Source organism: Ostrinia nubilalis, chromosome 3 (genome assembly GCF_963855985.1).
Source record: "Ostrinia nubilalis chromosome 3, ilOstNubi1.1, whole genome shotgun sequence".
Taxonomy (NCBI): Eukaryota; Metazoa; Arthropoda; class Insecta; order Lepidoptera; family Crambidae; genus Ostrinia; species Ostrinia nubilalis.
The window spans coordinates 12,558,752-12,575,187 of NC_087090.1; the positions used below are offsets into that span (position 1 = coordinate 12,558,752).

Consider the following 16,436-nt stretch of genomic DNA (forward strand, 5'->3'; position numbering starts at 1 on the left):
CAGCCGGACTTAGAATAAGCCCTACCACCAACCAAACTGAACAGAAAAATCTGCCTCCACTGGGAATCGAATCGGGGACCTCTGCGTCTGAAGCATGTTCCAGTCTTACCACTAGACCACAGAGGCGGTTAAATGCGGCAATGTTTGCTTTCGTGGTTGCTGGGAAGATCCTAGTTATCGTTTGTTTTGCGGGTTCCATTTCCCTGAGACAATTGATTTTATTTAATAAGTATTTAAAATTCAGTTTGTATCACACTCTTTATTAACTCCGATGCCTATTAACAACATACTAACTCTAAGGCTGAGTTGCACCACCTAAGTTTAACCGTAACTTTATCATTATCCGGTGTTTCTCGTATGGAGTTTGACAGATTTTTTACGTTTGTTAAAGATAAAGTAAGATGGTGCAAGTGCAACCCAGCCTAAGTTTGCGTTCTTGCAAGATTTCTGATTATCAAATAGATACACATAGATAAGTACTTAGAGGTACCTTTAACTATTTGTAATGAATAAAGGTTCCTTACATCATAATAAGATCATCCAGCGTAATTCCCCTACACAGATTTTAAATGCCTACAGGAAAATCTCAGTGATGATAAATCATAATAAGAAGTACTAAACTGACTAACAAATGCGGGTTTAAAATGTGCGTTCATTGCATTTTTCAACGCCTACGGATAATATTATTTTCCTTCAAAAATAGGTCGATGCATAACTTGACTGTCATCTTGCCCAACATCGCTTGCGGGTTCTACCGATTTCTACGCAATTCGTCCAAAACTATGACGAGCTCACTTTTTAGCATGATGTCGTTAATCTCAAGTCATCGGTCTCATCGTTACAGGCAAGGTTACAGACGACGACGATGACAAAAAGTAGATCCTGTGTAGGACCATCCAAAATAATTCCACGATCTGAATGATTAAAGTTTTCCTTCCTAACTCATTCTTAGGAAGTTTAATGAAGTGCATCGAATTCATAAGTAAGATAATAAAATTAAATATTATTTATTTCGTACCTTCTGTTTTTTCATTACTTACATCAGCTTACATTTATTAGAGAACAGTAGGTATTCTTTGTTCTCCAGGGAGTCTGTGACTAACAGTTAATTACTTCAGGTACTTCTATAAGCTTTGTGTTTTCCTCCATTAAAAAAACTAAGTACTTTTATCTACTTTAGCAATGTCCTTCGGCGCCACACGCGCAAATGGTTAAAAGTTTTTCCCGACCCCGAGTTAAAAATAATTTTAATCTAACATCTAAGGCTAGACAGGTAAAAACATAAAAGTAGTTATCTTATTAAACTATACTTACTTCAGTAAAGAAAAGATTGAGACAATATAATACTCATTATAGTTAAGTTACTTAGTTGATTCCTTTCATATTTTTCATGAGTAGAGTGGCAGGCAGGAGTTCTGAATGTATTTTTAGATACTTAAATACATTTTATAAAGAGGTTTAAGTACACTACTTATTTGTAAAATAGGTATTTATGTAACGTATATTTTAAATGTTACAAAAATATTTCTCTATCCTATCTATTTCTTCTATGTTTTCACCTTTTGTTTTTAAGGAAAATCAAAACTTTAACTCTTCCGATGTAAAATAGTTGTTGTAGTTTAATTTATTTCCTACTTAGGTACCGATAAACATATAATTTTAACAGGTTTTTCATAGCGCAATTCTACAGACCCTTACTCGCTATGACCGGCATAGTCAATCATAGTTTTCTTACTGATCACTCGTTCTTTCGATTGTTACTTACTTAGTTAACTACTTATTTGTTTTTGTTACAGCATGTTTGTTTGTGTTTTGTCCGAAGCTTGGGCAGCTGAACGCCTCTGAGGCTTAGTCGATTAGTCATGTGCGAGTTAGTATATAAAGTATGAAGGTGACGGGGTGGCCGCTTGTATACGGTCACGCAGTCGCAGACACGCACGCGTCAGCTACAAGAAATAAGGTATTGTTAATTTAATTTCAAACATTGTTAACAACAATAGGAAGTTATATCCAACAATAACATTTAGGATTAGGATTATTAAATGTATTTTTAACTGGCTATTGTGTTGTCGAATTAATTTTATGTGGAAAATGTATCTTTTTAAACGGTATTTGCGATATTTTTTTTTGAACTTTATTTATAAAATATTTTTTATTTTAAGCCAACTGCAAACCAACTTTATTTGAGTTAAGTATACAAAATACAATAAAAAAATATATTTTTTATGGCTGATTCTTAACTGCAAAGGTAATGAGTAAAACCGCATCGTTCTACGACATAATGTTCCTTACTTAAAAGTGTCAGTAGGTATTAACAATATAATTAATTAGTTAATTTAAACAGTAATAAAATAAAGCATAATAAATATAAATTTATAAATTCTTAACTGTTTCCCAAAATAATATTTTGAAAATACGTAAGTATCTACTTATTTACATATAACTTACCTACTTAACTTTATTATAATAAATTCCTTGAAGTATGTAGACCTAGGTCAGAGATAAACCTAGGTCTTCCATAAACGCTAAGTAAGTATAGGTCGATAGTTGACACTAATTGGATAGTTAAGTACTTAGTACATACAGAAATTATAACTTATCTACCTAGTCTAGATGGTTTTCATAGAAATCTAAGGAATTTTATTCATATCTTTAATAACAGAATAAATCATTAATTGTGCAATGACTTTACAGGTAAATAAAATAATTGAATCATAAAAACAAAACATACTTATAAATGTACTTTTCTTCATAGGCAGGATAAATAAAAGTTATAAATGATTTACTTATTCTGAAATCGGCTTAGGAATAAGTAAGCCATATCAACTCAACCAGCGTGCAACGTTACCGAAACCGTCCGAAAAAATGTTTTATGTATTTATCGCATTGATGTAATCTTGCCGAAAGCGTTTGGCGATCGCGAGTTACGCCACTCATGTGGAGAACCAGTCTTCCACGTCAAGTTTACGAGATCTTGAAACCTGGAGACAGCTTAAAGGACCGTGACACAGTTTAAATTTTGCTTTTGTTTTGCTTTAATCCCAGCAGCCGGTGACTTTCTATACCCATAATTAAACCGTTGGTAATTTGTTAAAATGCTATAACATGAATTAAATTGTAACAGAACCTAAGTAGGTATAATAACCAAACAAGAAGAAATATTAACAAATATTAAATTGGCTTAACGTCTTAATTAAACCAAATTACAAGAAATTACGTACCTTATTTATGTTGCAAATCTTTTGCAAAAGCTCCGAAGAAGTAGTTTCACATCTTTCGGTAATTTCAGAAAGAAATCCTTCTTGATCGGAATCCTTGTGAAAATTATCAAAAGACCGAAAATTAATGAGCAGTTTCTTTTAGATTCAACATGAAGATGTACTCGCTGGTCGTCCTGGTGGCTTTAGTTGCCTGTGCGCAAGGGTACTCCTCTGGAGCCCCTGAGAGCGCTTGCGAAGACATGATCCCGCGCCACCCTGTCCCGCCGCAGAAGTCTAAGGCCCCCTACACAATCACCACTAACACCAAGGTAAGGTTCTGCATAAAGTTCATCAAAATGGAAGCCATGATTGTGTAAACTTTGATAATGACCTATGACTATGACCTACGCATGGCCGATATTTGTCTGAGTCCGTCCGCGCCTGTTGACAGTGCCCTTAGCACGAATAACTCGCAATCGTATGATTGAAATGAAATATTCGTAATGTAAAGTCTTCCGCTATATCACGAGTAAGTACCTACTAAGTACTTTATAATAAACCTTGTATTGTTGTGAAATAAAATTAGCAACAACTTAACAGGCCCTTAAATATTGTTCACAAAATTTAACAAGCCTAGTCACGGTGACAAAAATAGTACAACAGTTAACGCATCTACAGGGTGGAATTTTGAAATGCCACCTGGCGGGAAAGTACTCTTAATACTGTAGATAGAACATTTTACTCAAAGGAAACATTCCTTTTTATTTTTTAAAACAAAGAGAACTGCATTCAAAGATTTTTCAAAATATTTCGAAAATTCACTACCAACCATACAATTTTCTGTAAATAATTAAAATAATTTAAGATTTCATGGTTTTCCTTTAATTTAATTTAACAAGTTTGTTAGAGAGATTTCATCCAAAAACTTAACCCTAACGATCGATGCAATAAAAATACAGCGGCCATTCTCAGATGAGCTAGTTTTTGCGTGTCCGGGCTGTTAAATCGTTAAAAATGACAAATTAGAGACATGCAAGTATTTTTAGTAGAGATGAAACGGATATCCGGTAACTATCCGGTAGGCCGGATATCCGGCCTAAATTTACTATCCGGCCGGATACCGGATAGTAACTCACTATCCGGCCGGATACCGGATATTAAAAAACTACGACAATTTTCTATTAATAAAATGAAATACATTAATCTTTGAGGTAAATATCAATAAAATGGCTTATAATAATGACGGTTTTTGTTTAAAGTCCAAAAAGTTACAAAAGCCATATTAAGGTCTTTCAAAAAACTAATTTCTCTTTCTGGGCTATTCACTCTAATGACGAATACATAAATAGTAAATATTTGTTAGTGTCGAAATATTGCCAAATAAAAAAGGCGATCTTTTTTTCACTGATGGTTTGATGACATGATGCATGCAGTTCAGCCAGATTACGCAACAAGTAAACTAATTTAATTTTCGCTATTCAATCACGCACGATAGCAACCGAAATCGCCCGTTGATCTGCCCCCTAGACAAGTGGCAAAATCTGACTTTCTATTCGGACGGATTCGATTTTCGAAAAGTGTGACTAGTCTAGTCTACTAATACCTCAGATCATAGAAAGAGAATAGATATGAAGTCGCGCGTAACTACAACGAGAACCAGTGTCCCCACATTTCCCCCACCACAGCTCCCACACACACATTCAACTGTGTAAAAACAAAGCGACTGAGAGTCTACGACAACATGTGCAACCGGCTTAAAAGTGCTGTGATTGGCCAGAAGGCGTGCCTTATGGCCAATCAATGGCCGCGTGACGTGACGCACACTTTGAAAAAAGCAATTAGAGAGAAGAAAGATAAAATGGAGTCGATAAGATATCGATACTTTAAATCCTGGGGGCAAGGCTCGAAATTGGTTTAAAAAATGCTTGTATGAAAACCTTTTTATTATTATACGTTTTGGAGCTCACGGGTCAAAAGTGGCCCGGTCCTTTATAAGGCTTGCGTGGGGATACAGATCCAACACGTAGAGGCCGTTTTAAGCGCAAAATAATCGACAAAAGTGAGAGTGGTGCACATGCTGGATCTAGTCTCTGACTATATCATGGGATGTAGCCAGAGACCATCCCCAGCCTGTGCACAGGAGCTATTGCAGTTATTGGAGAATGGACTAGGGTTATGGATGAAGGATGGATGGACTGGTTACTGGGCTATGGATGGAGACTACGGGTCACCTGCCTGGTTCATAGTCTCGGACTGAAAAAATGACAGGCGGTGACTAGCCAGCGACTAAATGGGCCCCCCCTGGCGTCATGGGTCGTATAGACCGGACTGAGGGGCAACATTGGCGTCTGCCGGCTCAGGGGTGTAGAGAGGTGTGCTGCGCTTTCTCCGAAGTTACTCGCGGCGTTATGCCCTTTAACACTTCCACCCCTGGAGCATATAGCTCTAGCGACTCCACTCTGGCCGGCCGGTTAAGGCAAGCCAGAGGTGAAAGTCCTGCAGACCCTCTCGGATTCCACTTCGGCAAGCCGAAGACGAGGGTCTTGACCGCCTCTCGGGAGCACTCGGATTAACAACTGGCCCCGTGGTGTCGCTACTCACCAACAGCTCGCCACAAAGCTGCCCTGCGGGGCTTATTATTACGTTATTATTATGTTCTTTAACGATTTTTGCATAAAGGAGTCAGTTCCATTTTGTATGGACGAAAAACTCAGAATCAATTATTGGGACTAAATGAAGTTACCTACCTTATATTAATTTACCCCAACCAAAGCTCAATGTCGTTATCGATGGAGTATAGAAGTTATAGACTGACAAAGTTTGTATGAAAAGTCGTGGGTTAAGTAGGTACTTGCGATTTTTACCAGTATTTACAATATTGGTAATATATTATTATTTACTTTAATAATAATAACAGGATCACTGTAATTATTATTAAGTACTATCGCGCATTAACTTTTTAATTATGGCGAAATTCGTACCGCCTATGTTTATCAAAAATAATGCCTATATTAGGCTTTCAACTAGCTCTTATAGTAATTACATAGTTGACAGTTACTAATCCCTTCTACTATTGTTATTGTTTTTGTAAAAACTTAAAAATCGCAAGCAACTCATGATTTTTTCATTCAAAATTAGAAAATAATAATTTACTTCTATTTATCGATAATAGGAAACCATATTAGAACACGAGCCCTGCACTATGTTACGACCGGCATATGCGGCCGTACTGTGTATTTTCACGCGTCAGTGGATATCGGAAGAAATAAAATACATTGCGCAGTAGTTACGCATGACATAAAGTGGTTGCTAACTAAATCGTCAATGTACAACGTGTTTGAATTTTTATCACCACTAATTTCGATATCGCAGTAAATGTCACGGCACTGAATTCGTTCGTAAAAATGTTTAGTTTTTTTTATTTATTAGCAAAATACCAATGGATTTGCAATACTTACATGTGATAAATGACTTCATTGTTCCTGTAGTTCTTCGTTTCACTTATGTTATTGCACGTTATGACGCATTATCCAACAATATCGGAGAACATTTCCTTAGTACGACTGAATCGCTGTACGATGTTCGTTTCTGGGCATATCGCGGAGACACGCGCCACGCCCCCGTTTCACATCTATTCCCTTCTATGATCTGAGACTAATACCCACTGATCGCCTTCGAAGCACTTGTGCGGCGCTAAACTCGTCACGACATGCAACGAGACAATGGGCCAACTATCCGGCCGCCGGATATCCGGCTATCCGGCCTAGCAGCTGGCCGGATATCCGGTATCCGGTATCCGGCCAAACAACTATCCGTTTCATCTCTAATTTTTAGATGTTACTTAACAACCCTATCCAGTTGTGCATTAAATCATAGGCCTCTATTTTAAGTATTTGTGACTTAATTAATTTCATGAACCTCTGTTCTCTAATTACCGTTAGGCGTCCGCACACCGACTTAATGTTAAAAGTTGGCTGTAATTTTTATGTCGTATAGATTTGGTTCACTCCATTCAACATTTTAAAGAGTACAAAAGATTGTCTTACGCATAGCAAAATATCTATTCAATAGAACCATTCTGTAAATAATTAGAATTAAAAAACTGCTTGTCCGAGCGAAAGTCCTAATTCCCGTGACATTTTCTGTTTTTGGGCACACAAGCTTAAATAATAATATTTGACACATCATTTACGCGCGCGGCGCGAGCCCTTAGTTAGTTCTAAGACCTGTTAGCAAGTAGACGTCTATTGCGTTGGCGTACCGTCGATGAATTGCGTAAGAGTATAATTACCATATCTTTGGTTTTCAAAGTTTCTATTTACCATGTCCTTATTTTTATATTCGATTTTTGAAGGTAGATCCACGTTGTTAATTTAAATAGAACCAGTACTTTGGCCTTCATACGTTGTAGTAAGACAGTATTTGCATACGCTGCAGATTTTGGAAATTTTGAAGAAAAACTATCGTTTTATAATTTCCATGTACTAATTACCATATATTTATAATCACCGTTGTATGAAATTATTACCTACAAATTGCACTCACGATTGAATAAGTATGATTATAAAATATGAAATATACCTAGACTTTCCCATAACAACTTTATGGACTTTTCTTCCAATCTGACAACAAAATTTTGAAAAGCTTTCGTTAGAGTAACCTCGAAATTGATTCGATTTCATGACGAATGTTCAGCTTCAGTTGCTGCATGGTTGTTGGATTTTAGAGTATATTTTAACCCCTAAGGTAACCCCACAAAAATAAGTTAGCTGGAGTGAAATCGGGGCTTCTTGATGGCCAGGAAATGTCACCCCTGCGTGAAACATGTCTCGTACCAGACACTTATTTTTACTATTAATATTATTGATATTTACATGTTAAATCATTAATTAATTCTAATATAATACCATTAAAATCTATCCATATTACCTACCTTTGCCCTAAGAAGATGAGATTATCCAACATTAACACTTACCTGGCGTGATCACATTAAGAACAAAAGGGAACAAATCAACAGACAATGGGACTTTTCAAGACAAGAGTGTATAGGCACTTTGTACCATCCTAGACTGCATCCTAACTGATTTGTTATGCATAGAAAAAACTTAGTGATATGCAATGGATACTGGGCAGAAGAAGCTTGGAGAACAAACTATAATACAAATGCATCCTAAGACCCATGTAGACATATGGCATCGACTTAGCCTCGCAACTGTAGAAATACTTTAACGTTTTCAAAATAAAGTATTAAAAATCTTGAGCTGTTCACCTTGGTATACAAAGTCCACTGAAATGATACCAAATGTCAAAGAGGGTGTAGAAAATTCCTGTAAAGCTTACAAACAAAGACTAGACCGTCATGAAATCTATTTGCTGCATCCCTTCTAAATTCTGAGAATTCTGCATTCAGGCTCAGGAGAAAGCGAATAGCATCAATCTGAAAACTTGTTGTAAAAGAACCGAGGTGACAAATCATGGGATATGTAGAGCTGAAACTGACATTATTACAAATTCAATTTAATCTGATAATGGCTGATGGCTGATCGCAGATAGATTAAAAAGAGGAAAAATCACTTATATCATTAATTACTTTTTCGATATAAAATATGCATATCCGAAAAATCTAATTCGTGAGACCTCCTGCTCCATTAATTATCTGTACGTTAAATCGTTTGTACCACATTTAATCAAATTATGATTAAGATTCTGATACAGCTAAATGCTCTCATTTGAAATGTGACACGTAGCCCCTTCTTGCTGAAACTAAGTGTTCCTGTTATAGCCTCGATTCATGTAGTATACTGAAAATAACTTGATACAATAGAAATTAGTGTTTTTCTGTACAATAGAAATTAGTGTTTGCAAAGGGTTTATTAAGTGTACCTACAGCTTTTTTAATGACGCTATATATTTGTATACAAATTTATCAATGCAAGATGTTGTTTTTTTGCTATTTTACATATATTTTCTAATTACCGTTAGATTAAGTATTAGCCTTATCTAATTACCGTGACCATAAAATTTTTGGATCTCATTTACGCGAAAACCGCTTTGAATAATTTGACGCCTTTACGATTGTTAAATTCGTACTTTTCATGTGTTTTATATTTAAATGCATTTAAGTCATTTAAGCCAAATTTCAAAAATGATATGGTAATTAGGCTGAGAACGCCTGATCGTGAGAATGACCGACAGGGTGTAATTTTTTACAAATTTTAGTTGGTTCGATTCCCGGGTATTGCATGCAAATTTTTGGAGATCTTTAAATGCAGTTCTATTTCTTTTCAAAAATAAAGGAATGTTTTCTTTGAGTATAATTTTCTATCTACAGTATTAAGAGTACTTTCCCTCCAGGTGGCATTACAAAATTCCACCCTGTATAAGAATTATTGAAGTCTTCCGCTATATTATGAGTGAGTAGGTAACTATACTCAACATCAAATAAACCGCACCTTCCGCGACGCGAACTTTAACGATTTTCTTCTGACACAATCATGGTACCCCAACAATATTGGTGTTATTTGAAAGCCCAATAAATATCCTTAAAGAAAAACACATTCAATTTCTTAATAAATGATTAACATATACCATAAATGTGACTTGAAAAAATACCTCACTTTGGGCCCACCTATGGGATCAATGAGACCAATTTTTATGGTTATAAAACCAAATAATGATTTCACGTGTCCTCTTTAACAGATGGATAGCAATTAAACCCAACTTAACAGTTTTATAGCCATAAAAGTTGGCTCTAGCGTAACTACCTATTTTTTGAAGAAGTGACTCTGGATCCTTCTAAAGACACATTTTTGGGGTAAAAACCTTTCCTTTAATGAAATGAAGGTTAGAACTAGGCTTTTAAATGGTACCAATATTAGTGGGAAGTGGGGATGCATACGTTTGATAATGCTTGTCGCGGGAGGTGCGATTTATTTGACGTCGAGTGTATGTTTAATAAACCTTGGTATTGTTGTGAAACAAAATTAACACTTAACAGGCCCTTAAGTAAATATTGTTCACACAATATGTACATCAGGCCTAATCACGATGACAAAAGAGTACAACAGTCTGAGGTGATGCTACCACTATACTACTGCAATACTACTTAAAACTCATGCTCGGAGTAAGTGTCGCGCGCGTTGCGGGTACTCTCCATTTCACCACCACCCTGTGATCTTCAAATTTTTCTACCTTACCTATGGGTTGTAAACAACTAAGTAAGGTCACAATCCAGGGAACAGAGTAACATAATGAACTGCCAATGTGTGGTAATGGAATTAAGGACTGATAGGCATGATATTTATTAAAAGATAGGTAATAGTAAATGCAGTTAATCATACATATAAAAATGCTTGTTTCAACTCCTATGGCGAATTTGCGATATGAACTTAAATACGATGCATATCGTATCGTTTTGCTACGGAAAACACTGTAAAACATTTTAATCTCAAAATAATTATGCTCGTAGTTTGACTCAGCCTAGTTTAATATGGAAAATAAATTTCACCAAGATGGTAACAGTCGATTGCCTAGTTACAATTTTAACTTACATCTTTAGGTCGTGAAAGCCGGTTCTCCGTTGGAAGTGGTGATCTCCGGCAAGGGGGCGTCAGACACCATCCGTGGTCTCCTGCTGCAGGCGCGTGTGGGAGACAAGCCTGTGGGCACCTTCACCATCCCACCCAACGAGCCCTTCCAGCTCCTCAACTGCGGCACTGCTGGCGTAAGTAGTTTATTCTTATCTAATTTAGCTTTAACTTTAACCGTCACTATTTTTAACGGTGTTTTTGTATGAAGTTTGACAGACTTTTGACGTTTGAAAAACTTTGAGTAAGATGGTGCAACCCAAACTTATTATCAGTCAAAAGCTTTGGCTAGTCACCTAATCGTAATGGGAGTCAATAAGACCGTGAGAAAGAGAGGCAGAGCTCTACACAGAGCGCTTAGGTTCCTAAGTCATTACATAGCCACCTTGGACTTAATAAAATTATTGTACCTATCTATATATCAATCATCTTTTAATATCTACACTATCAATCATCGAAGTACCTGCACATATCAATCAAGGTATTCTTATAAATTAAAGGCAATTCTTTGTAGCTACATGGGGTTAAGATTACGTACCTGAATCTCAACAAATAGCTTGTTGTCATAATTTTATCAGTCGCCAAATTACGTGATTCTACCGACAGCACATCAGCTTTTGGTGTAATATAGCTCCTTATTACAATAGATGCATACAATATCTCTGTACTTAGCTTGACGTGCTGTCGTCCGTAACAGCATTCATGGAGGCACGTACTAAGTATGTGCGATTGTCTTGCGTAGAGGTTTCAAGAATTATTATGAAAATTCGTGATCGTGATGTGTTGATTAACTGGTAGGCTGTATTCCTTACGTACGAATGTTCCTCTAGTAAGGAGATGAGCTATACATTTTCCATGTTCAGCGAAGAACAGTCTGAAAGATGTTACAGATGTAATAATTAAGTATACCTACCTAAGTAATTCAGGAAGAACACTAAGGTTGATAAAAAGAGGGAACCTTGTATTCCATAACAGACAAGTAAGCATAATTCATGCGCGTGCACATAATTTTATAAGAGGTCACAGAATCCGTTGTAACTACCTACTAAGTATGTACTTCCTTAATCATTTTATTTCTTGTCACTAAGCAAGGTAACGAGAAATTGGGCACTAGAGACCTTCATACGTTCACAATGACAGAGCCTTTTTATATTATTTCGTAGTTCCTGGTGCTAAAGAATATATTAAGTAGATTAATAAAAAGTAATAAAGTACAGATCGTCTGTGGTAGGTAATAAGCCGGACTAACTTATTAAACAAACAATAAAAGAGCTTTGATGAGATAAGAATTCAATTAACTCTTGTAAGGAAAAAATCTGCATGTTCATTTCAACACCATAATATTAATGACTTAGTCATTAAAAAAACAAAGAGGGCTGGATAAACCATTTGCAGGTGTCTGTTATTTCATTATATATATATTAATGTCATTCCTATTTACTATTAAAGCGTTTTAGTTCTTTTAGAAGCGAACTTTTCTACATTTAAGGAATTATGCGCATTGTAACGTAAAGGACGCATTACTTATTTACTCGTAGCCTGAAAAAAAAGAATTGAAGTTTCATGAATGGGTAATTTTGTTGATAGACGTTGCAGCGAGTTGGTTGCGGCGATAGGTTACCTAATGCTGCATAAAGAGCCATCAATTGCCTCACTCCGGCAAGGCTATTCGGTGCAAAAGGTCGCATAGAATACTTACCCACTCAAAGATTTATGATGGTATCTACATATCTACCAAACGCAAAACATTTCCAAAGAGCACCCACGTGTATCATCTGCCTACTAATAAAAACTATAGCGACAAACCTTAGCTTTGTATAAGGCCGCCCGATAATTATCAGGCGATAATCAATCTCCAAAATGATAATCAACGCATAACTACATTATTCTAATTAAGTAGTTAGCGGTTAAGTACCTAAACAGGAACATCTGGGAAAAGTTAAAAATGCTAAAGTTAATAAAATTATTGAATTATTTATTTAGATCGTCACAAAGGTTAACTGAAAATGAATGAAATACTTGAGACGCTTAATGCAAACTTAAATAAAATGCAAATTAAATATATGACAACTCTATGCATTACTTAAATCCAATGCTTTGCAATATTTACCACGCCAATGTTATTAAGCTTTTGCAATTTGTATTATTTTAATCTCATCTGTTGGCATTCGCTATTTAGTCTTTACTCTCCGAGGCGAGGGCGCGCGTTCAAAACTTGCAAGTCCCTTCACTTATCGTTTGTTAACCACTACTATAACAACAGTTCTTTGTCTTTGTCACGATGTAGCTTGTTACCCAAGCATATTCAACTAGCTATGCGACTGTTGTCAACCGACCGGCCTTCTAATTCATAAATAACACGTAATAAATGCGTGAGAAACTGCATAAAATGTAATTTGCCTGTACATAACTGCAGTGCCGCCGCTCCGAATCGTAGAATCAGCGAATTACTGTGCCTTAACCCCCTATTCCTAATGTAGGTAGGTATCTACATTTAAACAGTGTTACAGGTTACACTAACGGCCGTGCTACGATGTGGTAATCGCTTAGATAGGTCACAGGAGACCCAGACACAACTCCCTGTCAACTTTTTTAATTGAGTCAGGAGACCGAATGAAATGTGCCCAGCAAAAGATCACGTTAGGGTACCTACCTAGTATCACTTGTGTTTAGGGACTCGCGTGTTTGATATACTATTCTAGTTTTATTTAACTTATTTATTAAAGTATGTATTTACATTAGTCTTAAAATAAACAATAACCATCAAATTCTGATAAAACAAAAAGCTCTATCTATTTACTACTCGTACTAAACGATAACTTAGTAAGCGTCTTAGCGTTTTACAGCTTATCTCTAAAATCCATTCCGTAGACCTTGACCAATTTTGAGATAGGCTATTGAACTGTCGTGGTAATAATTACGAAGCAGCGAACCTGCAATCTACAAGTAACTTAGTACATAAGTATTAGGTGCTACCTATGTAATCATCTGGTGATTTTCAACTTATGTAGGTACTACTACCTACACTTAGGTAGTTTATTTATTAAAAGTCCATAAATCATGACGCTGGTTGAGCATGTTTTGAATATCATATATTATATAGGTACATACCTAAGGCTGAATGCCCCTTTATTTACTTATTTTATCAAATTAAGGATATTTTTTTTATTATTTCATACGTGCATAATTAGGCACATAGTTACCTAAAAGTACTTAAATGGCATCTCCCACGGTCTTATGTTTTTCCGCAACCTTCCACATAAGAATTCTAAAGTAGGGAAGTAACGCGCTATAATAAAACAAAGGACGTAATATTATGATTATTGAAATACTTAAATGTTTATTTTCATAGTATTATGTCTTATGGTCTTTTACTGTGGGGCTCAGCAGCAGACATAGAATCAATTTTCATTTTACAGAAAAGAGCTGTTCGGGCAATATACGGTCTTAAACCACGTGACTCGCTTAGAGAAGTTTTTAAAGAAATCAATATATTGACTGTGGCTTCGCAATACATATTTGATAACATTATGTATGTCCGTAAACATATACATTTATTTACTAAGAAAAGTGACGTCCACTCATTTAACACGAGACATAAGAATAAACTTGCTGTTCCATCATTTAGGTTGCATAAGATAGGTAATTCATTCTTGGGGAAATGTATTACCATATTTAACAAAATACCACACAACCTTGTCGAATTGCCAATAAACAAATTTAAGATACATATAAAAAATACCCTTATGTCCAAAGGGTACTACAAGGTTCGAGACTATATTGATGACAAGGATGCGTGGTCAGTTCAGTCTGCACATATTTGATGTACTTAAATTTGACTATTCTTACCGTTAGATAATTCCTGGCAATAAGTGGTGACTGAGTTTGTTCCGGCGTTTCTTCTCAGCACTTGCCATATGATTGTCTCGAAGCGCTGGTAGGGCCCAAAAGATAAGGAGACATGTAAAGTGCCCCATAAGGGCTACCTTTTCTTTTTTTATTATTTTCTATTGACGTTCATAAGTGCCACTTGTGGTCTAAACTGAATAAATATTTTTTGATTTTGATTTTGATTTGATTTTGAATAAATATAAGTTATGGAATTTGCTAATTAATAAATTACTTAGTACTTAACAAAATTTTGACCATATTTTTTTATTATTTCAGAACTCGGTCACCCACACGAAGCACGATGCTAAACTCGACAAACAAACCGTTTCCTTCACTTGGACGCCCCCTGCTGACTTGAACGACGAAATTAAATTCAGGTATGTCATTTTAATTTAATTTTATATAAATAAATAAATGAAAATAGGTAAATTATTTTGACCATAATTTTTAAATCGACAATACTTAGCTCACACTATTGGAGTCGCTGTCGGACAGGTCATATTAAGTTCCGGAGGAACGTGGGTTCAAACCCGCCGCTAGTGACACCACTCGTCGTAACACAAGCAAATTTATTTATACCTTACCACGAGGGGACTATTAGTATTTTGTGTTTATTTACATTAATATATTATTTTAAAAAAGCTTATATATGTAGGGACTGTGTTTTCTGAGCCCTCAACGTTGTTTCGACTCTACTGTAAGTCGGAACGTCTAGTGAGAGTAGGTTTCAGAATCAGTTTAAAGCGTTAAATTCTATTGGATATTTATTCTTTTACCGCGCAAGTATTAGTAACTTGATTGTTTTCTAACCTAAGTTACTCACACAAGGAAAAGTCCCATAATCTAAATCCTGAAAAGATATAATCTTTTGTACTACGTAATTTATTATGAAAATGACGAGGAAGTAGCATGACTTATTATTTCAACATCATTTGACAATGTTATCGATTGCAATCAACAAAGGACAACCAACAACAACAGTTATGAAATTCATTACTAACCCTATTGCGGAGAATAAAATTATTGCCCCATTGAAACGTTTATGTAAAACCATGTAATATTATTAACTTAATTACTTATTAATTGTATATTTTTTATTATTTCAGGGCCACCATCGCCTTAAATGGTGCCGTTTTCTGGGTCGGCGTCGAGTCCGCTCCCATCAAAGTTACCAACTAAGTGGAAACCATACCTAAGCTTAGTTTTAAGATAATATAAGAGATTAATATTTTAAAATTCGATTCGTTGATATTTTAAAGTGTTCAATTGTTTAAATTATTTACGTCTCGCTATTTAGGTTTTGTAAAACGTTTTTGTAATGTTTGTCAATCTATTAGTGTGTTCACTTGCACATATTTTGGTATGAAACTTTTGTATGTCAACCAATTTATTTGACACACGTTATAGTTAGTCCAGTCAATAAAGCATTATAGATGGAAAACTGTAGAACACAATTTCTGACTTCAGGACTTTATTTAGACTAGTTATGAGGTGAACATAGCAAAAGTCCCCGCCCTTAGCCCTTGAGCCGGCGGGGAGAGGGGGGTTTAAAGGTGCCACTTTTCGGTTTTTCGCTTAATCCTCGGAAACTATGCGTCCTAGTGACATGACTACTATGAACCAAAAAAAGCATATTCAATTTGCTACAGGTGAGATAGTCAACTTTTTTGATAAATTGTATAGTTTTCGCGGCATCTGCTCTAGAAGGTCTGTAATATTGGAAATTTTATTTTTGTCTTACATGTTCCCATCAGGAGAA

At 35.7% G+C, this 16,436-nt stretch overlaps 1 protein-coding gene across 1 annotated transcript; it reads left to right on the plus strand.

Annotated features, from left to right (window-relative positions):
• The first annotated feature begins 1,850 nt into the window (after positions 1 to 1,850).
• On the plus strand, positions 1,851 to 16,082 carry LOC135087974 (putative defense protein Hdd11). The gene is made up of 5 exons (XM_063982844.1): positions 1,851 to 1,960; positions 3,364 to 3,529; positions 10,759 to 10,923; positions 14,954 to 15,054; positions 15,784 to 16,082. Exons 2-5 carry the CDS (start codon positions 3,371 to 3,373, stop codon positions 15,854 to 15,856), a joined length of 498 nt encoding a protein of 165 aa, XP_063838914.1. The 5' UTR covers positions 1,851 to 1,960; positions 3,364 to 3,370; the 3' UTR covers positions 15,857 to 16,082.
• The last annotated feature ends 354 nt before the right edge of the window (positions 16,083 to 16,436 follow it).